We start from the raw sequence: 27,806 nt of genomic DNA, 5'->3' as shown, positions 1-27,806 counted from the left end.
TTGGTCAGTCAGACGACAGAACTTCCGGTCGGCATTTTGTTCTACGAGAGGAGAGCCTCTGGATGATCGCAAAAATCGTCATTTTTCTCATTTACGGTCGAAATTGGCTACCAACTTTGTTTACGTCGGCACAGACCGACTGAAACTCCGAAGAACGAATGTTTCCCCATGATTATACGTTGAAACATTCACCCTCGACTGACGGAAGAAGAACGAATCGGTCCGACCCGGATTATTGTTGATAGCTAGCAGGCTAGCTCGTCGGCTAGCTGGCGAGCCAGTCGAGTTCCTTCTGGAGGAGCCGCGAGAGAGAAGAAAGGGGGAGCTAGAGATACGGACACAAACCCAGCTAAAACATTGCCCTCCCTTTGAACGCAACATCCGAAGGTAAATGTTACCGCGCAGTTTATGCTTATTTAGAGCACTTAGGGACTGCAATTATTTAAAATAATGTTAATAATTGTTCTATTGCAAGACCACCTACGGCGTCGTTAATCGTTGACCGGGAGGTAACGGAAGCTACTAACTAGCTAGCCAAGCTAGCTAGGTGTGTTTTTGCTCTGCCGAGGCGCACGGCCCTCACTGGATGTCATTTGTCGAGCCCGAGGATTGGGCCGTTGCCACGGAATTGCAATCCCCGCAGTTGCCTGTACATGTACTTTCAAACCCATCACTTTTTTCCTCCGAGCTCAGTGAAAATAGGCCAACATTTAACAACCCGCGACCAGCGCTTCCTTATATTTGTAATATTAAGAATCGGGTTCCCCTTCTATTAAAATAAGTAACAGCATTGGAAGCCAACTAAAAACAGTTGGAGCTAGTTAGCCTAACTAGCTAGGTAATAAAACACGACAATTGTTTTTAGCAGATATTACTACTGCCGTAGATAGTGTTTTTTTCGCTTTACTGTAGCTTCAGGCTTTGCGTATAAGATCCAAACAGTCAAGAACTTCTCGGCAGTTTAACGACGGTCGTTTTTATAGGACTGTATGGAGCTTTAGCTGGGCTATTTAGTTTAAATTTAAATGTTAAAATAGATGCTAACGCGAGGTTGAAGTTAGCATAGATTATTTTACATCTTGTGATGTTGTTTTCTTCTGAACCCTTTTACTATGCTAGTGGTGGCTTTGGATACGAGTCTGATTGGGGAGGTTTTGACTGAGTGCAGCCTACTTTGTCTAAGCTGTGACTGCTTTTCCGTTGGAGTTTGTTTTTGTTGTGAACGAAAACTGCAGAGCATGGTTTTCAGCTACTTAGTTTGCAAGAGGCGAATTGTAACTGTTTGCTTCTGGAGGATGCAGCCCCCTCCCTCCCTACTGCTGCCGCCACCATCACAGTGCATCTGTTCCTTTGTGCTGCCTCCTGCCTGTCAGTCTCACAGCTGTCAGCCTAGAGCCAAGCCCCTGCGTGCAGGGGAAAGCCACACAGACTGAGCATGCTAACGCTTACACCTACTGATGTACAGTTCGCATTATCCGTCTGTTGACCCTCCGTTACAATTAGCTTGTGCACAGCAAGACTCTGCTCCGAGTAAACTGAAGTGTGTGATCTCAGTCGTACGCTCTCGTCTCTCTGGGGGCGGTGATGGGTTTATATGGCTTCAGTTATGCGTAAAACTTTCCTCAGAAGTTATTGACATAGGGGTGCCACATTGAGGTTAACAGCGCTGCACGTTTTTGCATTCCAGGCTCAAAGGTTTTACTACAGCAAGAATGGTGTCATTGCAAAGAATAAGTGCATGTGAAGTGGTGCAGGCTGTGTTGTTGTTTCGCATGTTATTGTCCCAGTGAAGAATGAAGTGCAACTTGACGGATGAAAGTCTGACACAAATGCTTTCCGTTTAGGAGTCTGAAGGTGCAGGACATTTTATCTGAGATGTCAGTGAGTCTACCGGAGACTGCACGAGATTCTTTAAAAAGGTATTATTGTCATGTTGTATCAGATATGTGTCAGCCATGTATGTCATTATTGAGACCGCCTGAAGTATGAATGCACATACTAGTTTGTAATTTATTTAGTCATTTATTAGGCAAATGTTTGCATCATACATAATATGATAAATAGCTCAAGAGCCTTTGAAGCATGCATTAAATATTCACAAATTTGTGATGTCTTTTCCTCTGCCGTTATCTTACCTCTTACGTAAATTACCTGAGGCTCGGTTTGGACGGTGTATCGCAGATGTTTCCTTATGGCACTGTAACCACATATAATTTTAGTATTGCAGAGAACAGCTCAATCCAATAAGTATTTCCTGCATAATTACCATGCATTTTATGCACTGCATACAAACAATGCATTTTGTGATTCTTGTTGTTTAATGTTGCAGGCAGTAATTTAGGAAGGCATTGCACTCATGAGAAATTTTTCTTTTTACATTACCAAAAGTAAATCATTTTACTCTCATAACAGCATATGTAGCCAGATTTAACATATTCAATAAAACCATGCTGTTAAATAGGGTGGAAATATTGAATATATATTTTTTCAGTAACTGCAAAAAAAAAAATGACTATCTGGGTTCTGTGTTTGCAACAGAACTTAAATTAGAGATTAACGTTAAGCATCAGTCTTTTATTTGTCACAAGACATGTCATCATTGAGACATTGATCAAGAATTATTGCAAATCCTGTGTTTTTCTTATGCCATGCAGCTCTACCAAAAGAGTAGGGAGAATCTATGAGGCAAAATAATGTACAGATGTAACAAGGGGATCTCATTTATCCAGAGCTCATAATTAATTGCTATATCAGACATGCAAATGTGTAAAAAATCTGCTGAGCTATGTGTGGTTCACATCAATATTTTGCATATAACTCGTCTTATTACCAAAACACAGTGAACCTTAAGAAGATTACATTATAACATGAGCAGACACTTATGGACTTCTGTACCTACCAAGAAGCTGCATCCTTAAAAGTAAGAATGTGCTGTTTTACGTGCATCTGTTTTGTTTGCATCTGCTTTCCATACATGGGTTTTCAATGGTAACAATTAAAATGTGTGGACATTGCGTTTGTTCATCTAATTTTGCGCTAATTAGTCTAAAATCCCATCTTAGTCGCACAAACAAAAACATGAGTGATTTGAAGAACAACTTTAATTTTCTCAGGAAATGCCAACAGAATCACAATCACAGTATAGACTGGAAACAAACAACAATATAAGCAAGTACTTACCAATACAGAGACATGTTGTTTTTAAGGTTAAAGATTATGTTGTAGATTATTTTGTAAACTTAAAATCTATATTTAGATCTCTGTAGTTTTTAATTTCTTTTTAAATAAAAGTAACAGGCCTCTACGGTTTACATGCTTATCAATCAGAAGATGAGAATATTTACTACCATCGCTGTTCATAAAGATGTTTTATCAGTCAATGGTCAGACAGGTATTACTTTACAATACATGGTAATTGTTTTAAGTAGCCACAACTGCTTTGGAAATCTATTTCTGTTTTGCTAATAGATGTGTCTTCTTCTGCTCCTCACTGATTTCTGTTTTTGTCTCTTTCTCACTCTAACCACGTCCTCTTCAAGGTGCCAGGAGATGTGAGGACGGGTGTTGTCCGTCGACCCCCTGATATACCTGTGTATCAACACACTCCCCCGCCCTCACCTTCAGCATGAATGGGGATATGCCCCATGTTCCCATCACCACTCTTGCTGGGATCGCTAGCCTCACAGACTGTAAGTACCCCCACGCTGTACACCAAAAAACTGTCAAAAGTTTGTGCGACCATGTGAGGAAAAAGTTTTGTCTACAAAATTTTCGGTTTTGACTTTATGCTGTCTTTATTTTTTTCTCTACTTTGTTTCCATAAAACTGCATGTCCTGTAGGGCTCCTTATTTCTTTCCTCTCTTCGTCTTGTCTTTGAAATCATTTTATCTCTCTTCCCAGTGTTGAACCAGCTGCCGCTTCCTTCCCCTCTACCTGCTACCACCACTAAGAGCCTCTTGTTCAATTCGAGGATAGCGGAGGAAGTTAACCGTCTACTGGGGTGTCGGGATGAGAATCTGGCCTCCCAACTAGCCCATGGCCTTAACCAGGTCTCCACAGAGCACATGTGAGTGTATAAAATGATTTGACCTCTAATATTGTTACATGATGAAAAGAACGATATGAAAACTGGAAGAAGCCTGTTTCTGGAAGAGGTTCACATTTAAATAAAATGGCTTGAAAGTTGAGACACCATGGCAGGACGAGACTAGATTCTGCTTCTGGTTTGAAAAGACGTTTGCTTCGTCTTGTTATGCTGCTAATTAATATGTGTAAGAAACAATTTTATTTTCAGTGGAGTTGTGACACTTAACAGAGATGATACAAACAGATGCTAATGACTTCACTGCTGCTAAATTTGCAGGATGCAAATATTGTATAAGAACATTCAGTTTATCTGTGGTTAAAATTATTTTTCTGTTTAACTGTTAAATGTGTTACATTTTTATACAATAATTTATACATTCCAGTGTATGATCTGGCCATCAGCTTGTCCAGATTTAACTTCATAATTTTATTATGTTATTAAATATTTCCCATTAAAAGGGAACAATTAGAGCTTTGGACAGGACTAGAAAGGTATATACATTTTTAGATGTTTATTTCCTTCTGTCGAAAGGTCCATAGAAAGACATTAATAGAGAGATATGGTTTTGGCTTCTATATTTGCAGCAATCTAAAATTAGACACAATATATGTATTATTATTATTTAATTGAAATGGCAAATTCTCTTTCAAAATTTCAAAATGAAATTGTCTTTTTGTAAACAGTCCTACTCATATCTGACAATTACTGCCTGCCAATATGAAAAATGCAAACCAAGACTGAAGACTCATTAAGGTCTGAAGTAGATCGAAGTTATAAAGCCCCTAGTCCAGATGAACAAAAACTATATACAAATAAGCTCTTATTATTATGCGTTTAAGAATAAAAACCTTGACTGTGCAGCATGTAATGAAGGTCAAATGTGATGAGACTGAACTGGAAACAAGCAAAAATAGACCTTATGCCATTGCTGAGTGCAGCTTGTTTTTAAGCCTTTTTATTTAAATGCTTTAACAGGGAGTGAGATTTCTGTCATTTGTATTTGTTAACTAGTGATTATTTATGAATTTGTCTGGTTTAAATGTTATTTATTGTGATATTGATGTTATCAGTATAGTTAAATGTGTTTAAAACAGGCTGAAGTAAAATTTTGTCAATGTCTTTTTTACCTACTGTATCTAATACATTCAGAAACAGCTTTAAGGAAAGAACAGCAGTAATTGTTGGTTGCAGTTGTAACTGTCAATTTCACAAATATCAGCACATGAACATGTCGTTGATCAGTTCAGGATTCTTGTCTAAATATTCCTGCAAACTTTTAATAAAGGTAAGATTCAGCATACAGAGAACGTGTTTACTTTTAAAGAGCATCTTCATCAGTCATAAGGTTCCTCTGTGTGGCTCTTACCTTCTGCTGCTCTTTTGTGTTGAACAAATAGGTGAAAAAATTCCACAATTAACATTTGTGTTGAGAAAAATTGTTCCTGTTTGGTTTTAAAGCTGGAAGAAGGCACAAAAAAGATGAATAAAAAAGCTGACTAAAAGCGTTAGTGGAATATTATAGTTGATGTGGCGGTCCTAGATTTTAGTAAGATTTATTGAAAATTTTTGGCTTTGTTTCTGTCGCTTTGTCATGCTAATATGTGTTCTGTGACTCAGCAACACACAGATCCCAGTAATGTGTAATGCTTTTGGTAAAATTCCCTTACTTTGTTTTCAAATCTGTGAGCAGTCAATTTAAATTTTTTTGCATGTTACTCTTAATTTTCCCACACGGCAGTTTACTTGAACATTGTCTGATATTAATGCAACATTTCAGAGAACTGAAGGATAACCTGGGCAGCGATGAGCCAGAGGGAGACGCACCACTGTTGCTGCAGACCATGCTGGCCAGGAGCCCTGGCATCTTCAGGGAGAAAAGTATGGGGAAAAAATGATTGAAATTGTAATGTAATATTATTTTTATTGTTCATGGTTTTAACAACAATATTATACTTTTTTTTAAACAGATGTTATGCAGCAACCAATGGTACCACCTTTTAAGATCACCCAAAACTCCATGCACAGCCCTGCACAGTCTGCAAACTTCCAACCGGCTGCAATTTCTCCCAATCCATCAAGGTGGGTTTAATTGTAAAATGAACCTGGTCATTATCTGTTCAATCTTGAAAGGTAGTATTACAAGGACTGTTATTTAATCGCTATACAAAATAGCACACGTCACATAAAATAGTTTCATTAATTTGACTATTCTTCTTTTTTTTTTTTTTTCCAATTTTCCATCTGCTGCTCTTCATTGTATCCAGCAGGTTTGTGGGACCACAGTCGGGTTCCAGTAGTCGGTACATAGGTCAGCAGAACAGTCCCGTGCCCAGCCCCTACACTCCTCAGAGCCCTGCACCGGGTTACATACAGCAGTATCCCCATCAACAACCACCCAGCTACAACCAACACCAACAAATGTGTAAGCATGTTGCATGTTCATGTGCGCGCACGTGGGTGGTGGAATGTGGAAATTTGATTTGTGCAAAATGCTTGTTTGCATTTTATCATTAAAAGAACAATTGTTTAAACTTCAAACTGCACATGTCAGTCACTGTTAAAGTACTTTTATTTTTTATCTTAGGCCATCTGAAACATGTGGAAAACAACATTTCAATTTTAAATACTTAACTTTTTGAACTTAAAATTTTGTATCTCAGTATCTCTAGTCAGTTATGACAGACAAACATCATCATTGTTGGAGATTCTAAACTTAAAATGCACTTTAAAATTAGTCATATTTTTAAAGAAACTCTCCTGTTTTATTAAATGCGTATGAAAAATGTTAGTCATAATTGGGACATTTTCTCATTAATGATGCACATTTAAGACTGTTATTTACATAACCTCAGGGAGGTTTTAGATTGTTCTTGTGATTTATGTCAAATAATTTTAGTACCTTTTCCACCTTTTTAATTTTAGGATTTTATTATTTAGAATGTTATTTGAGAACTTTACTATTTCAAGACTGATGAACAATTATTTCCAACTTTAAGGCTGTAGATCTTTAATTTAAACAGTTTTACTGAGTTGTTTGTAATTCAGAATCAGAAACCAAGACTGGTTGTCAACACAAACCAAAGAAACGTTTTACAATAAGATAGAATAGATAGATATATTGCACCAGAAGTGCAATACATCTATCTATTTCAACTATAATGACTTGGACATTTTGCTAGATTTCATTAAATCTGTTCTTACATTAAAATCAAACATGTTTACAATAAATATTTATGCTCAAGTAAATTTGAGAGATGTATAATTTTGTCATAATCCTAAATTTAATCCTGTGACAGGAAATGGAAATGTGCTAATTTTTGTTCTTTATATATTCAGCTTCAGTGGCAAGCCCAATGGTGCCAGGTGGGATACGGAATATCCAAGAAGGCAAAGTATCGGGACAGCTATCCAATGCTCCCAATCACCATTCAGACAGGCACGGTACGGACGACTACATGAATATTGTGCAGCGGCTGGGAAACGAGGTATGCCTGACTCTAAATTGTGGATTTAATTTAATTGTTTGGATTGTTTAGATTTGGACTTTACATTCAGAGTATTTGCACATGTTTTGGAAACTTTTAAGCCAGTGTCTGATGTAAATGGACCACTCAATGTTGTTTTGCAGGAAGGTGATTCAGCCATGAGGAATCCTTCTTTCCAGTTGAGGTCTCCTCAGTCGGGCTGCTCTCCAACGTCAAGTGAGGGAACACCCAAACGTAAGGGCTCTTAGAGAGTAAACAGGCAATACAGTCCTAGAACTTTGACTACTTTATTAATCAGCGTCAAACTCCACAATTGGTATTTAATGAATGTGTATAGGCTTAAGCCTCAGTAGCTCTGGCGGAGGTTATTTTATTGAATGGAAGGTGGATTTCATTCTTTAAAAATGAGCTTCTCTGTGTTGCTGCTTGTTTGTAGCGGGTTCTCGCCCACCGCTAATTCTCCAGTCGCCGCCTCCCTACGCGTTGTCGCCCAGGGAAGGCGGGCATGACCAGAAGCAGCATCTTCAGCAGAGGAAGAAAACTCCCACAGTGAAAGAGGAGAAAGACATGTATGACATTGTTAGCTCTCCTAACAAGGACTCGACCAAACTCACCCTCAAGCTATCCAGGGTTAAGTCAAATGAATCCGATCCATCAGGTATTAGTCTATTAGTAATCTGCACTTGAATATAGTTGTTTAATTTTTTTGCTTGTTTGGACACGGTGTGTTTTGCTTATCTTGTCAGGCGATGCTGGGCCAGGCATGGATCAGAACTCTGACAATATTGAGGCAGAGCTGGGCTTTCAGCAAGTTCCAGTTCTTCAGCCTAATTTGGGAGCCAGACTGCAGCAGCAGCAGATCCTGCAACAGACTGGTGGAGCTGGTGGTCTCCAGCCCCCCAGTTCACCTTATGATGAGGTGGAGCTTGATGCTCTGGCTGAAATTGAAAGGATTGAACGGGAGGCAGCCAGTGAAAAGTGTTCGAAAGAAGTTCAAGACAAAGGTGAGATTTAAAGATGTCTTCATTTTTATGTCACAATATTGTTAATGAAAAATACATTGAATTGGTACTGAACTGGTATTGATTTTTTTTTTAATGTTTATCTTTGTATAGACAAGCCACTTAAGAAGAGAAAACAGGACTCTTTTCCTCTTGAGCCTGGAGCAGGAGGACCAGGGGCCCCCACTGGTGCCCCGGGGAGTGGATCCACAGGAGGGGCCAATGCAGGCAAACTGACCCCACAAGAGGCCACTGCAGCTGGAAACGGTGCCAGTCGCCCTCCCCTCATGGTGAGCATCGACCTCCAGCAGGCAGGGAGAGCTGACGGCCAGCTCGACCCCTGTCTGGCTGCCCCTATTCCTGCCCTTGAAGCCCAACGCTGGCCTGAAGAACCAGCAAGCGGGCCGGCAGCAGTGGAAGGTTCTGACACAGCTTTGCGGTTGAAACCCGACGGGCGACCGGAGGTCATCAAAAACAGGGTTGATAAACACGACAGCAGGAGAGAAGGTCGGGAGTCGTCCAAGCACCGACACCATGAGAAGTCGTCAGATAGACGCGGAGAGTTACCAAAGCCCTCGAACCGAGCGGAGCGAGACCGGGACCGCGAGTCCGACAGGGATAGGAGGCACCGAAGCGAGACCAGCAGTAGAGACAGGCGGTCCCCCGATTCCCGCTCCAGGAGTGATCGAGACCGGTCTGGCTTCCAGGCCGCCGGAGAGCCCGGTCGGAGCAGCGGTAAACAAGACGGATCCAAAGCGACCTCTTCTTCCACTGGTGCTAAAATCCCAGATTCTTTCCCTGCTCAGCTCCTTGGAGGGCATACCGGAGCACTGAAGAACTTCCAGATCCCCAAGGTGATCTGGGCTGACCAAACCAAATATATATCCGCCTTCCAATCATTCAGCTGTCACTGCCTGCAATCTCACAAAACCAAATCATTCCCCTGCTCACTCTTGAGTTTTGTTTTCCCATTTTAAGTTTTTTTTTTTCCTTCTTTTTTTTTCTTTTAATTCTGGTTTTTGTTTTTAAATTTTGTTAGCACATTAACTCAGTCCTAACCATCTGTTAAACTCAGATATATATATTTTTTAAGTTTGTATACAGATAGAAGTAGTTGGTGGACATAAAAAAGCAAATACATCAAGGACATCTTCCACTGTGGCTAACTGTTTGCTGAAATCTGGCCTGTAAAGCAAAATCTCTTGGTCAACTCTTACCTATTGATATAGATTGATGAATGGATATAGTAGGGATGCACGATATATTGACACCAACATCGGTATTGACCAATATTAGTAACTATTTAAGACATAAGTGTTGGTCGGGTAAATAAAATAGGGCCATTGTGGGGAGTGTAACTGAAGCAAAGAAGCAGTGGTGTGATCGTTTTTGTTTCGATGTGCTGAAAAGGTGGACAAATGTGTATAATACTGGTAAATATTGGCTATCTAACAGCAATATTAATAACAGACATTGATATCAGTCGCTATGTTTATGTTCACACTGCAAGCCTGAGTGATCATTTTCGATTTAGATCACATCAGGCTGCAGCGTGAATGTAGCGTATGTCATGACAGTACAGGACGAGACAAATCTGCGAAAAAGTCGAGCTCCTCTGCCTCGTTCTTCCCTGTGGTCCTACTGCCATCTGCAGAAACACACCGCTTAGTCAGAGATAACCAATCAGAGCCAGAACCCCCTCCTTTTGATTCAAACTATGACTATCTGCTTTAGTCTTATGAATGAGAGGAAAATGCATTCGCCTGCTTTCATCCAGCTAAGCAACAGGTCATCTTTTCTTTGTTTTTCATCCTTGTAAATTTCCTACAGTATATCGTTAGTTTTGGCTTCAGAGTTACCAAAATCATGCATGTAGTTTATATGAAAGGCTGCTGCAAACATGTGACAGACCAATCGCATCATTGCCGTGCAGCGTGTGAATGCATGACACTTCAAAAATAATAACCAACCACTCCTTGGTGAATGCTTTACTGCAGACATTGATATTGGGTTAATGATTATGGTTTGATTTATTGTTCAGCTCCTGCTTTTACAATTTTTTTAAGTCTTAAATATCAGTTGCATATTTTACAGCATTTTTCTTGCTATAATCCCTGAAAAAGTCAGAAACGTCTACATTCAAAGCATGTTTGACTGAACAACAATTTAACGGTAAACTTCAGTCATTTTCAAAAATAACTATACATCTTTCTTTAGTCAGTGCTTTAAATTCAGTGGACAAGGAATCAAAGATTGAAAAAGACAAATTTCTATACCTTGTTTTGTTTGGGTTTTGTGGCAATAATTTTTTTTTTTGTTGTTGGCTCATTTTCTACCATTTCCCACAGTGTTGACCTTTAACCTAAATCATGAGAAAGTGGAATATCTCCTTATGTATTTGCTCCTGGGTTTCTGGGACTTAACATCAAAATCACAAACATTGTCAGTTTGAATCATTGTTTTATTTTTATTTCGTCAGATTCAGCTGTCTTAAAATTATGTAAACATGCTCGAAGTTACTCAAACTTGACATCATTTTTTTCCTTTTTCATTTTTCCTTCCTTGTAGATTAATCGTGATCGGGAGAACAGTGGATCAACTGAAAGTCAAATGTGGGGCCAGCCTAAGGTGAAACTAGAGAGGCTAGGTTTGGTGAAGGACTTTGAGAAGCGACCCAAGCCTGTCGTGGTGTTAAAAAAGCTCTCAGTCGACCAGATTCAGAGAATCATTCGGCACAGCAAGTCTGGGAAGAACCGGTTCTCAGGAAAGTCGGGGAAAAGTAAGAAACTCCAGACACATTTTATACTGTTTTAAATATGTTTTCGTTTTTTTAGCTGCGTTTTCTTCTACTCCTCATTAAAATTATTTAGTAATTTAAGGTAATACTTTCAAATATTTAGGTGGTATGGATCCAGAGGTTTTAAGGGAGCTTCCCCCAGAGTTACTGGAAGAAATTGAGTCAACCATGCCAATGTATGAAAGGGTAAAGATGAACAAGAGGAAACGAAGTACAGTAAACGAGAAGCCCAAATATGCTGAATTCAGCTCAGATGAAGACTATGACGCAAATGGAGAGTGTGAGTAAAATATTCTTGCTGGAGAGATTTCTTTTAAGGAATATTAAGATGCTTTATTCAGTATATCATTAGAGATTATCATTGCTAAACGCTGATGTTACTTGTTAATTAGTCTTCCTATGGTGTTTTATGCTAGGAAATCCTTCTGGTGGCTGCAAATGGTCTCTAAGCCGTGCTTAGAGACCATTTATATTAGGAAAATTGTGATAATGATGTCATGTTTGTTCTTTACAGCAGCAAGGAAGCGTCACAAAAGAGACAAAGACAGAGCCTGGGAGTTTGAAGAAAGGGAACGACGGGGTTCCGGGGATCACCGGAAGAGTGGGAACCGGGAAGGTCGGCGAGGCTCAGGCAGCCGCTACCGCGACTCCTCCGAGGAAGATTCGCCTCCACCCAGCATGAGTGAAAGTATGAAAAATTAATTGAAAGTTTTTTTTTTCTTTTTAAAGATCTTTGTTGCATATTTTGTAAGGTTTTTAAAGTTAATACTATATGCTTTGATAGATTACTTTGAAATTATTTTTTTTTCTTACACAGAAAAGTGTTTGTTTTCTGTGAAAGCAAATAGAAAATTAAGTTGATGCTTACATATTAAAGTGTTTATATCTGGTCCACATAGAATATTTTCACAGCAAAAAAATGTTTTTCCATATTCAGTTGCCAGAAAAATGAAGATGAAAGAGAAGCAGAAGAAACGAAAAGCATACGAACCCAAGTTAACCCAAGAAGAGCTAATGGACTCATCCACATTCAAGAGATTCTTGGCAAGCATTGACAACATCCTAGAAAATCTGGAGGATGTGGATTTCACTACCATGGGTAATTATCAGCATCGGTTTATATTGTGTTTGCAGAAACACTTAAGTTTTGAATTTGATCAAACCTCTTTTCCCGTTTGCTTTTTCTAAGCAGCAGATGATGATGAGATACCTCAGGAACTGTTGCTTGGTAAACACCAGCTGAATGAGCTTGGCAGTGAGTCTGCCAAAATTAAGGCCATGGGCATCACCAGCAAGGTAGAGTAGATTGTGTAATATCTGTATCTAGACTCATATTTATGTGTGATTTTTTTTAGACATTGATCTAAGTGGCCTATGTGTTTCTGTAGATCCCATCAGATAAATTGGTGAAGCTTCTGAACATCCTTGAAAAGAATATCCAGGATGGAGCAAAGCTCTCTACCTTGTTGAACCATGTGAGTGCTTTCCCTTGAATTGTCTGGTTTATCACCAAGTTATAGCAGTGACTCTACAGAAAATATCAGAACATTAACTAAATTTTTATTGTCCTCAGAGAATAATTATGCTTTCTGAAAAAAAAAAAAAAAAAAAAAAATGTTCTCCCCTCAGGACCACGATGCTGAAAGTGAGGAAAGACTCTGGAGAGACTTGATAATGGAGAGAGTCACAAAGTCCGCCGACGCCTGTTTGACAGCGCTTAACATCATGACCTCAACACACATGCCAAAGGCTGTGTACATAGAGGATGTTATTGAGCGGGTGCTACAATACACCAAGTTTCACCTTCAGAACACACTTTATCCACAGTATGATCCCGTCTACAGAGTGGACCCACATGGAGGTGAATATTGTCACAGAACACCATCAGGTTCTAAAGCAGAGGTCTGATAATGGAGTGGTCTATTTGAAGCTTATCTAAACGATTTGGGTTTTTTCTAAGCAAAGAAATGATGAATTATTATCTTTACTGGTTTCAAAGATTAATCAAATTTTTTGACAGGCAAAAAAAAAAAAAAAAAAATCTGTAAAAATCTTTTTGTCGCAGCAATTACACATTATTTATAAGTTACTCCAAAGCTTATGAAAAGGTGCAACTCAACAGCTGTTTTTAGCTGAGGTTAGTTGTCTGATTTGGCTCTGCTTCCTGTCATGGAAGCAAACGTGGGAGAAAAACCGTCCCAAAAAGGTTCCCTTGTTGCTGAAAGTGTTGTTGTGGGAACTCACCTCAGAAATTCCTGCCAGGGCTTTTTATGGAGTAGTTTTATATTCTGGTAATCTGATTTGGCCCAGTAGACATGGCGGTGGTTAAAAAAAGACAGAAAGAAAAAAAAAACTCAGAAAACTTTCCTTATTCCAGGGAGTTGAAAACACATTTTCTCAGCCCAATGATGCTCTGAATGCTGTGATCATTGAGATAATTTATGGATTCTTACATTTTATTCAAATATTTTTTTTATGATGCTACCAGCTGTCTTCCTATGTGCTTACACACACAAGAAAATGTTATAGGACAAATAATCTTTTTACTTGACTTCTTTGTCAATAATAAACATCTTCCTTTTCCCCTTCCAGGTGGGATGTTGAGCTCCAAGGCAAAGCGTGCCAAATGCTCAACACACAAACAACGTGTAATTGTGATGTTGTACAACAAAGTTTGTGACATCGTCAGCAACATTTCAGAGCTTCTAGAAATCCAGCTTCTTACGGACACAACCATCCTACAGGTAAAAAAAACAACAAAAATGTATATATGTAAAATAAAAATAACTATAATGTTGGAATCTACTGTTCAGCTTGGTATGAATTGCATTAAATTACAAACTATATAATTTATTGATTTTTTTTTAACTTGTCTTGCAGGTTTCCTCTATGGGAATAACTCCATTTTTTGTGGAGAATGTCAGTGAGCTGCAGTTATGTGCCATTAAGCTTGTGACAGCGGTGAGTCTTTTCTCTAAAGGAAAAAAAATGCTTTTATATAGACACGTCAATGAATTGGCGTGTCTATATACGCCAACTCAATACGCCAATAACTTGGCGTATTGTCAATTCATTGACAATACGAAGTATTGAAGTATTAGAAGTATTGAGTTACTTCTAATAATAGAAGTATTATTTCAGATACTTCTATGTATCTGAAATAATACATAGAAGTAACTCATTGTTAGATTTGACATCTGATTTATTTTTCCACCATGTCTTATTTTTGTTTCTACCGCTCTGCAAAACCGGAGATTTGTAAATCATTTCTTTGTGTTGCAGGTTTTCTCACGTTATGAGAAGCATCGGCAGCTGATTTTGGAAGAGATCTTTACTTCTTTGGCAAGGTTACCCACCAGCAAGCGCTCTCTGAGGAATTTCAGGTAGCTTGATTAAACATCTGTTCTTATTGACGCGAAAATAAACTGTTGTAGGCACCAAAGGGGAACAAAAATGAAATGTATCATTTTTCTTTGAGCCCTAGAATCGCTCGTTGCCCGTGGTGACAGCCAACTCAATGTGCTGTCTCTTTTTTGCTAGACTGAACAGCTCAGACCAGGATGGAGAACCGATGTACATCCAGATGGTGACCGCGCTGGTGCTGCAGCTGATCCAGTGTGTGGTCCATCTCCCTAGTGACAAGGATGTTTTTGAAGAGTATGACAAGGTGGGAGAGCAAACGGATCAAAAACCTTCTTCCCATCCGTGTGGGAAACTTATTTTCTGATTAATCTTTTTTTGTTTTAAGGTGGATCAGGACGTCCTGATAACCAACTCGTATGAGACGGCTATGCGGACAGCGCAAAACTTCCTTTCAGTCTTTCTCAAAAAGTAAAATGATTGTTTTCACCCTTTATGTTGTACTTTTGTAATAAATATTTAAGTTCAGTCATCATTTTTTTATTATGATGATGACTAGATGAATCTTTAAGCCTTCTGGTACTACATTAACCAATCTTATCCTTCACCATTTTTATTTTTTTGTATCAGATGTGGCAGCAAGCAGGGAGAAGAAGACTACCGACCGTTATTTGAAAACTTTGTCCAGGACCTGCTCTCGACTGTAAACAAACCGGAGTGGCCTGCAGCAGAGCTGCTGCTCAGTCTTCTTGGAAGACTGTTGGTTAGTATGGAGAAATATTTGAAACTGAAGATATTTAAATCTGTGCATGAGTGCTAGTGTTAGATTGGTTGAAACCACTTAGTACGTTTTGAAAATCAACCCTCTCTCATGCTTTGTTCAGATAATTAGCTTTGACCTGCATGTGACGATGAAATAACAATTTTCCATACACATGTAAATAAGTCATCATTGCAATTTGCATTGCTTTGTTGTTAAGGTATTTTTTTTTCTACTTCTCTCTTTTATTCCCGTCAGGTACACCAGTTCAGTAATAAGCAGACAGAAATGGCTCTGAGAGTAGCGTCTCTGGACTACCTAGGCACAGTGGCTGCCAGACTCAGGAAGGACGCCGTCACTAGCAGGATGGACCAGAGATCTATCGATCGCATCCTACAACAGGTAGAAAACTTTGTCATTGCATCCAGCGTTCAACCATGAAACTGAAACTGGCTGATAATTGATCCTATTGAATTAGTAATTACCAATGGCTGGTTATTTTGATTCACAGTCTTGCACCTTTTTTCCTTAGTTGACAATCTGAGTCATTTTGCTCTTATTTGACTTGGTGGAAAGTGATCTTTTAGGGGGAGGTTCTGGTTCGTGAAACATAATGTCAAGTCGAGAACTCTCAAATGGATTAAACTGTTACCCATCTTGAAACCTAAAACAACTTTTCACTGGTTAAATTACTTATGCACAGTTTAAAATAATAACAAAGTAGGTCTTCTCTACCTAAATGTATTATATTTCCTATAAATGGGTGTGGTTGGGAGTGGATGTGCTTGGAAAATTCATATAGCCTCCTTTTTGTGAATTAAGTAAGATGAAAAATCTGCTGCAGACTTTTATGTCTGATATCAGAAGTCAAACTCAGAGCTGTTGTAGAGTCGCAGGTCTGTGCCATAAAGGTGGTCAGTGATTTTACAAGCATCTGGCTTTAATATGAACCATGACTGTCGCTTTGTTTTTCACCTAGAGTTTTAAAGTGAAGTCTTATTGAAAGGTTGTAAGCAGTTAATGTCTTTCCTGTGGCAGATTGGCATTTTCATATAGCATAAATGTAAAATAAACCCAGGTCAGCTGGTCCTAAAGGCTGAGGCAAGCAGCTAGTCTGAGTTTGTTCCTGTTCTAAGCTGGATTTCCGCTGCACTCTTTGAAATATTTCAGCTTTTTAATGATCATTTTCATGAGCCTTTAAAATCTTGTTCCTCCTGCATCGGATGGTTATTAACAAAGAGGGTAAATGTCAATAGGCAGCAGAGGTTGGAGATTGTGCACTACTGATGATCTTCTGATGTGAAATGTGCAGTGAACAGGAAATTCAAAGTTACTTTACTCACCATTACTTCTGCTTCAGACAGTTATGAAGAAATTTGTTGTGTGCATACTCTCAGACAGGAAGATTATTGTGCACTACCTCTACGCTTCTATTTTCCCTGTAAATAAATAACACTAAACTTTTTTTTGTGGATTACCACATAATGCAAACCTAATGCTGGTTTAAAGGTTCATGAAATACCTCTAAATAATATGCATCAATGTCTTTGAGTCTGGATTAATACCAAATAAAATTGCAAAGAGAGTTATGTACTATAGGAAAGATGATGCTTACTGATTGCTGTTTACATCCTGTCTTTTTTGTTGTTGTTGTTGTTGATGGATTTGAGTCTAATCTGTCTCTGTGACCGTCTAGTCTCCAGGGACTGATGAGACGCAGCAGCTGCAGAAAGCTTTACTGGACTATATGGAAGAAAATGCTGAGACGGATCCTTCTCTGATGGTGAGTTAACATCAGGCTTATTAAAGCGTTGAGATCAAAACAGTTTTGCACAGTGAACCACACACTGATTTTTTCTAAATATATATATATATATATTTACAAAAATTAAAAATTTTTTTTACATGCAATCTATGTAAAGTCCCTCTCTTTAGATGAATGCTCACTCAGATCTTTTACTTAGTTCATGCTGTGTTCTGTTCAACAAACATCTGATTTTTAATGTACTAATTAAAAATAGTTGCTAATTATATATTTTTTGTATTTTCATGCATTGTATTTTTAATCATTACAATTTATAAGTACCTCGGTCTAAGAAAAATACTTTTTGCCAAATGAGTCTAATCTAATACGTAGTGTTTGTGTGATAGTTTGCCAGAAAGTTCTACATTGCCCAGTGGTTCCGCGACGCCACAACCGAGGCTGAGAAGTCCATGAGGAACCAGAATCCGAAGGATGAGGACTCATCAGACGGACCCCAGCATGCGAAGGAGTTGGAAACAACTGGTGAAATTATGCAGCGTGCAGAGAAACGCAAGAAGTTCCTGCGTAACATCATTAAGACAACACCATCCCATTTCACCACACTGAAGTAAGTTTTTCACATTGGGCTCCATAGTAAAGTCTTTGTATAATCTGATTGTTGATGTGTGCATTAATAGACTCGTTGATCTTTTGCCATCATATGATACACTGTTAGAATGATTTAATTATAACCTTTTATCTGTTCCCTCTCTACAGAATGAACTCAGACACTGTGGACTATGAAGACTCCTGTCTAATTGTGCGTTATTTGGCCTCCATGAGGCCGTTTGCCCAGAGCTTTGATATTTATTTAACACAGGTAAGATGAGTTACCTGAACATCTGTTCAGTTAAAGTAAATGTTAGTAGTTGAAACATGTCATCAACATCAATAATGGTGACGTTTTTTTTTTTTGTTTTTTTTTCTCAGAGTAATCTATAACACTTTTTTCTATGCTTTATTTTCTTGTTCAATAGATTTTGCGAGTTCTTGGGGAAAGTGCCATCGCTGTAAGGACTAAAGCCATGAAGTGTTTGTCGGAGGTTGTGGCTGTAGACCCCAGCATTCTGGCCAGGGTACGTGAGCGTACGAATATTAGTGACGAACATGTCTCAGTGGTTCAGTTTTGTGCAATTTTAAAAAATTTTTATTGTAAACAGACCCTTTTATTTATATCTGATCGTTTCTGGAATAAATTTCTATTATACTGCTAAACTTGCGCTTTTATTTTCCTTTGTTTTGTAGTCTGACATGCAGCGAGGCGTTCATGGCCGTTTGATGGATAACTCCACCAGCGTGAGAGAGGCAGCTGTGGAGCTGCTGGGCAAGTTCGTGCTCAGCAGACCCCAACTCACTGAGCAGTACTACGATATGCTCATAGAGAGGATATTGGTAAGTTGTCTGTTCAATTATGTAGGATTGTGTAGAGCAGAAAGTTTTGGGAGTTGCTGAACTTGTTAGTACAATTAGGAACAGCAGTTATAGTGTCTAAATACTTAAACAACTGTTGCCTGCAGGCCAAATATGTTCATTCTTTCATGTTGGCGTCATCAGTGGTGAGACTTTAGAAGCTCCCATAAAATAACTTATTGGTCTCAAAATGTCAAAGTGATAACATGAATGAATGCTGCAGGTATTAGCTGACACTTGCATAAATGGTTAATTAATGTCAAGTATTTCTTGCTACATGAATAAAATGAAGTGGTTTGAAACAACAGGATTAGCGAAGAACCTTTCCTTTTTGGTTTGGATTATTTAAAACCATATGTACGGACAAGGAATTTAAAAATTAGTGTCTCGAACTTTGCATCTGGTGAGTGAACATATGGACATTGTTGGGCTGGTTGTCATGGAAATGTGAAGAAGGGTTCATACAAAGTTCACTTGTTGTTACTGTCTTATACTGCCATCTGTTGGTGAAATGGCGTCCTTGCTCTTTATGCATCTATTTGATTTGAAACTTCTTGTTTTTAGTGTAATGCTTTACAGAACAGTAAATATATTTGCTTTTATAATATGATAAATCATTTTTGATGTACAGGACACCGGTATCAGTGTAAGAAAGCGGGTAATTAAGATTCTCAGAGACATCTGTCTGGAGCAACCAACCTTCAGTAAGATCACTGAGATGTGTGTGAAGATGATCCGCAGGGTCAACGATGAAGAAGGCATCAAGGTACCTGCAGCATCCTTTTATCATCATTTTTTTTCTTCCTCTATTCTTAATAAAAGCAAACTATAAATGTATTTTTTTCAACATTTAGATATTTTTTTTTTTGAATCAGTCTGATTTAAGAGAACAATTATTTGTTAAGAACATAAAATATATTTAACAATACTTATGTGCAGAAACTGGTGAATGAGACGTTCCAGAAGCTGTGGTTCACTCCAACTCCAGCGCATGACAAGGAAACCATGACCAGAAAGATTCTCAACATCACTGATGTTGTAAGTTTAGCTGCCTTTTTGGTTTGTATGTAATTATAGAATGTTGTTTATGCAAGACTTTATCTCTACTCTACTCTAGTTTCACAGTGAACCTTTTATATTTCTCATCCTTTTAGGTTGCTGCTTGTAGAGACACTGGTTACGACTGGTTTGAGCAGCTTCTGCAGAATGTGAGTTTAATTTTTGTGGCTGGTAATTTTGTCGTAATTTATATTCAAAGTCTTGTAAAACTAACCATTGGGTCTTTTCCTTCCAGCTTCTTAAATCTGAAGAGGATGCTTCATATAAACCAGCTAAAAAGGCCTGTGTTCAACTAGTCGACAATCTGGTCGAGCACATTCTTAAATATGAAGAGTCTCTAGCAGGTATACAAGTTTTTCCTTATAGTATCCAAATGGTTGATGTTATTAGAAACTTTGTTTATTTTATTTGACTGTTTTCAGAACAAAGTAATGACTCTGTTTTTTATTTCCTGGGTGTTTTTTCTGCAGAAAACAAAGGAGTAAACTCGACACGGCTTGTGGCATGCATCACCACCTTATACTTGTTCAGCAAGATCAGAGCGCAGCTCATGGTCAAACATGCCATGACCATGCAACCTTATCTGACCACAAAGTGTAACGTAAGTTCTGTTATTTGTTTTCCGCTGCACCATCAATTAATTGTGCTCTATAAAGTCAGATTTAGTCAGTAATTTGCTTCAACACATCTGCTTCACATGCCAGGTTGTTACTGGTTACCATCACCAAAAGTCAGATATTCTGAGACAGATTTTTTATTTTATTTTTTTTTTGCACCATGTTTTTTGAGATGCACCTGCAACATGTCTGTCCTGAACTGGTGCCACCTCTGTGAATAGTTACTTGAGGCCAGTATAACAGATTCTCCTGGTAAAATGTCTCGTTTGTTTTCCCTGCAGACTGCCAACGACTTCATGGTTATCTGCAATGTGGCGAAGATCTTGGAGCTAGTTGTCCCCTTAATGGAGCACCCAAGTGAAACTTTTCTTGCCACCATTGAAGAAGACCTTATGAAGCTCATCATCAAATACGGCATGACGGTGTGTGACGGTGCCTCTTCACAAGCTTGCTTTGTTTTACAAAATAAAATGCTGCAGTTCAAGTTTAACAATAACGGTGTTTCTGCTTATTTTAGGTGGTCCAGCACTGTGTGAGTTGTCTCGGAGCAGTCGTAAACAAAGTTACACACAACTACAAGTTTGTGTGGTCTTGCTTTAATAAATTCTATGGTGAGATATATTTACTTAAAAATGCCTGCCGTAAAATGTGGCGTGTAACAGAGTATTCCAGTTGTCTTTTTACAAGTCTGGTCTTTCATTTACACATAAAAATACAAAACATTAACTTTTCATTATAATTATTATTTTATTTCATTCTGTGGTGTTTTTTCCCCTCAGGTGCACTTAACAAATTCAAGATTCAGCATCAAGATGATCCCAACAGCACAACGTTAGTAGCAAACAAGCCTTTTCTGCTGCGATCGCTCTTCACTGTGGGTGCCCTCGGTCGACATTTTGATTTCGATCTGGAGGAGTTTAAGGGCACCAACAAGGTGGGACAACAACTTTAGCATTATTTTAAGCTTTGAGTTTGAGCTTTGACTTAATTGAGTAATGTTAAGGCTATGAAACTTCAGGTTTGACTAATTTATTAAATGGCATGTTTGCTGTTCACAGATCATTATCAAGGAGAAGGTTCTTGAGCTCCTGTTGTACTTCACCAAACATGAGGATGAGGTGGTCAAGACCAAAGCCATCATTGGGTTAGGTAAAAGTCACAATTTTTTTTTTTTCTATCTCTCTTTGCCCAGCTTGCAGGTGTTTTTCTGTCTCCTTTTTCCTGAACTCTTCTGTGTTTTTATAAGGCTTTCATGTTCCCAGGATTAACATCTAGCATAAATTCAGATCAGACAGAAATATGAGTAGGTTTTTTTGGGAGTATTTCCACAAATTTCCATTTGGCCTAAGTTATACTTAGTTTGTTTCTGGCTTATTCATTCACAGATGCATGTATCACGTTAATAGCAAGCCAAGTTGTTTGGTCGAAAGATCTTTTCAGAATATTGCTTTGCTCCTGCAGACAAAATGTCAATGGCTTCCAAATGTCTATACGACTGTTAAGATGTCAGGTGACTTCAACTGAAAATCTAACTTTTAATTAGTTGGGAAGCGGCGACAACAACTTTGCTGTATAATTGTGTACATCTTAAAGATCTTTGTTATTATCATTATCATTATTTCAGAAACAGTGTTCCTCCTCCTTTGCTAGGAGTCTGTCAACATGCATCATGACTTTGTAATGATCACCAAATCCATCAGATCCCATCTATGTCTTTTGTCCACAGTTAGTGATTCCTTTCTTCCTTCATAATAGACACCTGAAAGTTGTCGGCTAAATGGAATTTGGAACTATTCATAATTTAATTTACCTTGACATAAAACTGCACTATCTGAAGGAACGCAACCCAGATCCTCAACTTGTCGATTGGAATTATGCTACAAAAAATTGTTTGGTTTCATCAGACCTAACAGTTCCCATCAAGTCTATTTATTTATTTATTTATTTATTTATTTATTTATTTATTTATTTTAGTCAAGCTTGAATCCTTCCTTCAATCTTCAAAACTCTTAGTCCAAACATACAAAGAATACAGGAGATTGCCAGGATATGTGAAGGGAGGACTTGCCAGAAATTCCTGCAGCCTCCTTAGTGTTGCCATGGGCAACCTCCCTGACCATTTTCCTTCTTCCTTTTTACATATATTTGGCGAAGCCACCAATTGCATTAGTCGATGATAGAATGAGGTTATGTAGACATATCTGATCAATCATATTCCACTGCGTTCTTGCAGGTTTTCTTGTTATTATGCATCCAAGCCAGATGTTTGTGCCTGAGGTGAAATCCTTGTACAACGGTATCCTGGCCGACGCCTCCTCCTCCATCAACCTCAAAATCCAGGTCCTTAAAAACCTGCAGACGTACCTGCAAGAAGAAGACTCACGGATGCAGGAAGCAGACCGAGAATGTAAGTTAATTTTACTAGTGACATAACTTCTGTTTTTCTTCTAAGCACTTTAGGATTGCACCTTCTTACACAGTATTTTGAGTATAACGATGTAATGAAAAAGTGGTCTGGGATTTTTAATTAGCTCTCATTTCATACGATCATCTTGGAGAAAATTGCAAATGTTTTTGTATCATTTTAGGGAAGAAACTGTCCAAACAGGAGGATCTGAAAGAGATGGGAGACATTTCATCAGGGATGAGCAGCTCTATTATGCAGCTGTATCTAAAACAGGTGTTGGAGGCGTTCTTTCACACAGAGTCCAGTGTGCGGCACTTTGCTCTCAATGTCATCGCTCTGACGCTCAACCAGGGTCTCATTCATCCTGTACAGGTAAGATGTCAAATATCTAAATCAATAACAGATATATATATATATTTTTTTTGTTTACTGTCTCCGTCAGAACTACGTCACAATCATTGTCACGTCAACCGACTTTATTTTTCTTGGTTCTTGCAGTGTGTACCCTACCTCATTGCCATGGGAACAGATCCAGAGCCCAGCATGAGAAACAAAGCCGACCAGCAGCTGGTGGAGATTGACAAGAAATACACCGGATTCATCCATGTAAGATGCTATTAAAGGTTTTTTTTTTTTTTTTTGCTGTTAAAGTCAAGAACGAATAAAAAAAAAAAACGCACACAGCAACAGTACAGCCAACCAATTTTATTTAATGACTTCCTTCGACAAAGTCTGCTATATTGCTAATAGAATAATTAACATTTTGAAATATATTTTTACTGTTACTCTGACATAAAAAAAACTCTTTGAAAACATATTTTTGTAACTGATTGATTGTTTTACATGCTGCTTATAGACCAGAATTGTCAGTATGAAACATTTTGCAACATATTCTACATGCATGTTTCCTTTTTTCCTGTATAGAACTAAAAGAAAAACAGCCAGATTTACTAGACCTCAACAAACAAGGGTTTGAAATTTCTGCCTACTCTTAAACTCTTTTTTTTTTTTTTTTTTTTTTTTTTTTTTTTCCCCCCCACAACATTACAGATGAAGGCAGTTGCAGGGATGAAGATGTCGTACAGTTTGCAGCAGGCCATCAATTCATCTCGTAAAAGCATTGTAAGAGGCTTCAGGCACGATGAGACACACTCTGCTCTCTGCTCCCACCTCTACACGATGATCCGGGGCAACCGGCAACATCGGAGGGCTTTCCTCATCTCACTACTGAACCTCTTTGATGACAGTGCTGTAAGTCCACCCTCTACTTCTTTGTAGACCCTTTTGCAAATTGGTATTTTCTTATAAATCACATACCAAGTAATCATTTATTTTAAGGAAGAGTTGTTGTTTGTCAGTGCAGTAAAATTGTCATAGGCTGTAAATCTGTTTTGTCCTTGTTTTCGTGCGGTTCTGCAGAAGACGGAAGTAAACATGCTGCTGTTTATCGCCGACAACTTGGCTTGTTTCCCATACCAGAGCCAAGAAGAGCCGCTCTTCATCATGCACCACATAGACATCACACTGTCTGTTTCTGGCAGCAACTTGTTGCAAACCTTTAAAGAGGTAAGTTGACAGGATCAGTGTTCCTCCACAATATAGAGAAGTCTGAAAAAGCATAAAAATTTGATTTCAATGTCTTCTAGGTCTGCATAAGTATGAACAAAAGGTTTTAAAAAAAATATTTGTTCTTTGAGACTTTATCCCATACTCCATTGTCTAAAGTGTCCTTTGGTCAGTCTTCTGCATTTCAATACAATTCTGTTTCTTTTCCAAATTCCTTTTGTTCCACAACCTCATGTCCTTCCTATATATTCTTTTTGTCCTAGAGTCATATGTCCCACCTCTGATTCCTTCCTTCCACCGTTGTTACGTCATTTTCTTTTTCCACGTTTCATGTTTAAAGTTTCCCCACTGCAGACATATAGTGAACTTTATTTTATATTTTAAATAGCCCTGCAGTTCTACTTAGCAGCTTTTATTTTGACCAATAATTATGTTGCATCCCACAGACAAAAAAACAAGATCTTTTTTTAGTGGTTTTAGGTTTTCGTGAATTTTTTTTTTTTTTCTTTTCAGCTTCTGCTAAAGGAGCCAAGACGGAAGGAAAAGAAAGTAAAGGTGTGGAAAAACACGTCTGATGGTGAAGATGAAGAGGGAAAGATGAACTGCGATTCTTCCAGAAGTGACGAAGAGGAAAACTGCAACAGTGACGAAAACGAAGACAATGACGACGAAGTGGTGCATCGGCCAAAGAAGTCAAGAAGACCCATTGAAAACTCAGACAGCTCCGAATCTGAATCCGACTTCGAGGATTTGGATGTTGAGGATGTGGAAAAAGTAATGAGGCTTCTGCCAGATAATCCCATAGGTCTCTTGGACTTCGCCAATGCGGTTCAGGGCATCTTGCTTCTCCTCGTGCTCAAACAGCATTTAAAGAACCTGTATGGATTTTCTGACAGGTAAGATTCTGTCAGAATTCATGTTCAGACTACATCATTTTCAGCCGTGTCGTGTTTAATGTAGTCAAAAGGAATAATAGATTTAGAAATATTGAAATATATACTAAGGCTCCAAATTATTCAGACTTTTTATTTACATTTTAACAACAAAATGTCAACATTTTTTTTTTTACCCTTTTCAATAGTCAGTGGAAGAATGTTTATCAGCATAATGATAATTCAACTTTCTAATAAAGTTGAAGTCCTTGAGTTTGGTGGGCCTGTTTACCATCACCATAATGTTGAGTTCCATCCTCTGGTTTAGTTTTGAACTCATTTCGTGACTCTGTTGTCATCAGGAGTCTAGAACAGAGCGCATGCTACATGTTTGGATAATTCAGCAAAAGTTGGAATCGCTCAACTCTTGAAATTTCAAGAAGCGTTCTCCGTCTCTCAACAGTAAAATCCAGAAGTACTCTCCAACGGAGTCAGCGAAGGTGTACGATAAAGCAGTGAACAGGAAAAACAACGTGAACTTCCACCCAAGACAAACCTTGGACTTCATCTTCAACAACATGAGCAACGCCTCGCTGACGGAGGATGTAAAAAGGCGGATAGTCAAACAGTATCTGGACGTAAGTAATAAAGCAGCAGATATGTTTCAGATCAGTCTTTGTAAAACGTTGCGCTGTAATCTCTTTGACAGGGTCGCCTAAGTGTGTCTTGTTTCCAGATGGTACCAAGTTGCTGGTCTTTGAAATAAATGTCTCTTTGTTGCACACAGTTCAAGGTTCTGATGGAACACCTGGATCCAGATGAAGAGGACGAGGAAGGAGAGGCATCTGCCAGCGCCAACATCAGAAACAAAGCCATAAACGCCCTGTTGGGAGGCTCTGGGCCCATGTCGGGACCCAGCCCCCGCAATCAGGCGGGACCAGAGACGGATGACGACGACAGCGATATTGACGAAAGGACCCCAGGGGTGAGACGGATAGATTCACTCAATGTTTAGTCGCTCCTGTTGAGCTGAAACTAACGATTTTAAAACTTCTTCCCCTCGGCAGTCCTCTCGAAGGTCAAGGCGAGCCGGCGACCCCTCGGATCCAGGCCGAATGAGTGAAACGGTGGAAGCTATGGATGTGATTGCCCTCTGTTGCCCCAAATACAAGGACCGACCGCAAATAGCTCGAGTCACCCAAAAGACTCCCAACGGATACACCATCCACTGGATGGCAGGCTCTTACTCTGGACCCTGGGCAGAGGCCAAGAAAAGGGACGGCCGTAAACTGGTGCCTTGGGTGGACACTATTAAGGAGTCGGACATCATTTACAAAAAGATTGCCTTGACCAGCAACCACAAACTGAGCAACAAAGTTGTACAGACTTTACGCTCACTATATGCAGCACGGGAGGGAGGGGCTAGCTAATGGCTCCTGTATTTTTTATTTTATTTTTATTTTTATTTTTGTTCTTGTTTGTTTCGGTTCCCCTGTTCCATTTCTACTTTATGAAAATCCTCTCCTTCCCTGCTCCTCCTCCTCCTCAACCTGTCACCTCCAACAACACAGCCAAACTTCACTGGATTCCTACCTAGCCCCTCTTCCTCATTTTTGTAAGAGAACACAAGAGGGCAAGAATATTTGACACTACATACTTTTACATGACTTACTCTTGCAAAAATGACACAAAACACGAGACTTATATTAGAGGGACTTGTTCATGTTTTGCTTGTGTAAATGTTCAGAGGATAGAATCCTGAAGGCATTAAAGGAATAATTCACCCAAATTATCCCTTAGAAGGCTATCAGAAGAGAGACCTGGAGGGAAATGTTTTGTCAACATTGTTGTGGGAGCTCCTTCGCTGTTGTGCAGCAGATTCTAGTCGTTCATTTCTACTCCCACTGTACCATAGTTTAACATGACAAAAAAACGAAAATGTTTATATCTCTGAATACAAAAAAAGCTGTAAAAAAAAAAAGAATAAAACCTTAAGTGAATGTTGGAAATTAGTCTTTTTGATGTTCTTATTAAAGTGTTTTTTGGAGTTTATTATATGACTAGCACCCTGATGGGTTTTTCCTTTTAGCTTTTAGATATCTGGGGGAAAAAAAGTAAAAAAGAAAATAAGATTTTTTATTTTTGTTCACGTTTATTTGTCCATGCTGTACAATGGCAGAGTCCTCTGAATATAATTTATTCTATTTCGAACTACGCATGCAGTATATGTGGCCTATTGCAGGAGGATATTTTGTAAATGTAGATTTTGTTGTATTAGGTCACCCTAGTAATACGAGGAAGGGGATTCATACCCTTTTGGTGGAACAAATACTGCAATAAATTTTCTACTTCTCTTTGTCACTTGTCTGCTCAAAGTGTTAATATGAGTTCATTTTACAAATGAAAAATAATGAATGAGTTGTTGTAACTGCATTGAAATGCTTAGGGTGAACTTTTTCTATGTGACAGTAAGCTTATACCAGTAATGCCGAGCATTGGTTTCAAGTCCATAGACCCAAAACAAATAACATACGATGTGTTTGTTTCTCCAGTATAGAGGGACAAAACTGCCACAGTTCA

At 38.7% G+C, this 27,806-nt stretch overlaps 1 protein-coding gene across 7 annotated transcripts; it reads left to right on the top strand.

The window, feature by feature from the left end:
* Nucleotides 1–27,587, top strand: LOC106953451 (nipped-B-like protein A). Of its 7 annotated transcripts, none has more exons than XM_015042234.1 (49): nucleotides 1–387; nucleotides 1,845–1,919; nucleotides 3,540–3,689; nucleotides 3,902–4,067; nucleotides 5,866–5,966; nucleotides 6,056–6,167; nucleotides 6,356–6,510; nucleotides 7,425–7,573; nucleotides 7,717–7,807; nucleotides 8,010–8,231; nucleotides 8,320–8,577; nucleotides 8,689–9,428; nucleotides 11,143–11,353; nucleotides 11,475–11,651; nucleotides 11,886–12,059; nucleotides 12,309–12,470; nucleotides 12,564–12,667; nucleotides 12,760–12,846; nucleotides 13,001–13,232; nucleotides 13,964–14,115; nucleotides 14,252–14,332; nucleotides 14,654–14,754; nucleotides 14,912–15,038; nucleotides 15,120–15,202; nucleotides 15,362–15,494; nucleotides 15,750–15,893; nucleotides 17,188–17,274; nucleotides 17,643–17,863; nucleotides 18,013–18,115; nucleotides 18,273–18,371; nucleotides 18,541–18,687; nucleotides 19,337–19,471; nucleotides 19,645–19,743; nucleotides 19,860–19,913; nucleotides 20,000–20,108; nucleotides 20,235–20,365; nucleotides 20,663–20,803; nucleotides 20,899–20,992; nucleotides 21,161–21,315; nucleotides 21,440–21,530; nucleotides 22,615–22,788; nucleotides 22,970–23,160; nucleotides 23,287–23,394; nucleotides 23,839–24,039; nucleotides 24,208–24,354; nucleotides 24,868–25,250; nucleotides 25,690–25,864; nucleotides 26,014–26,211; nucleotides 26,291–27,587. In XM_015042234.1, exons 3-49 carry the CDS (start codon nucleotides 3,626–3,628, stop codon nucleotides 26,654–26,656), a joined length of 7,635 nt encoding a protein of 2,544 aa, XP_014897720.1. In that variant the 5' UTR covers nucleotides 1–387; nucleotides 1,845–1,919; nucleotides 3,540–3,625; the 3' UTR covers nucleotides 26,657–27,587. The 7 variants fall into 7 exon arrangements, with proteins under 7 accessions (XP_014897720.1, XP_014897721.1, XP_014897719.1 ...); XM_015042235.1 differs by having other exon boundaries at nucleotides 6,353–6,510; nucleotides 11,889–12,059; XM_015042233.1 differs by having other exon boundaries at nucleotides 6,353–6,510; nucleotides 26,294–27,587.
* The last annotated feature ends 219 nt before the right edge of the window (nucleotides 27,588–27,806 follow it).

Source organism: Poecilia latipinna, unplaced genomic scaffold, assembly GCF_001443285.1.
Source record: "Poecilia latipinna isolate Pla-1442-1.1 unplaced genomic scaffold, P_latipinna-1.0 Scaffold583, whole genome shotgun sequence".
NCBI classification, from domain to species: Eukaryota; Metazoa; Chordata; class Actinopteri; order Cyprinodontiformes; family Poeciliidae; genus Poecilia; species Poecilia latipinna.
The sequence above is the reverse complement of the archived record's forward strand: the minus strand, read 5'-3'. Positions and strand labels throughout refer to the sequence as shown.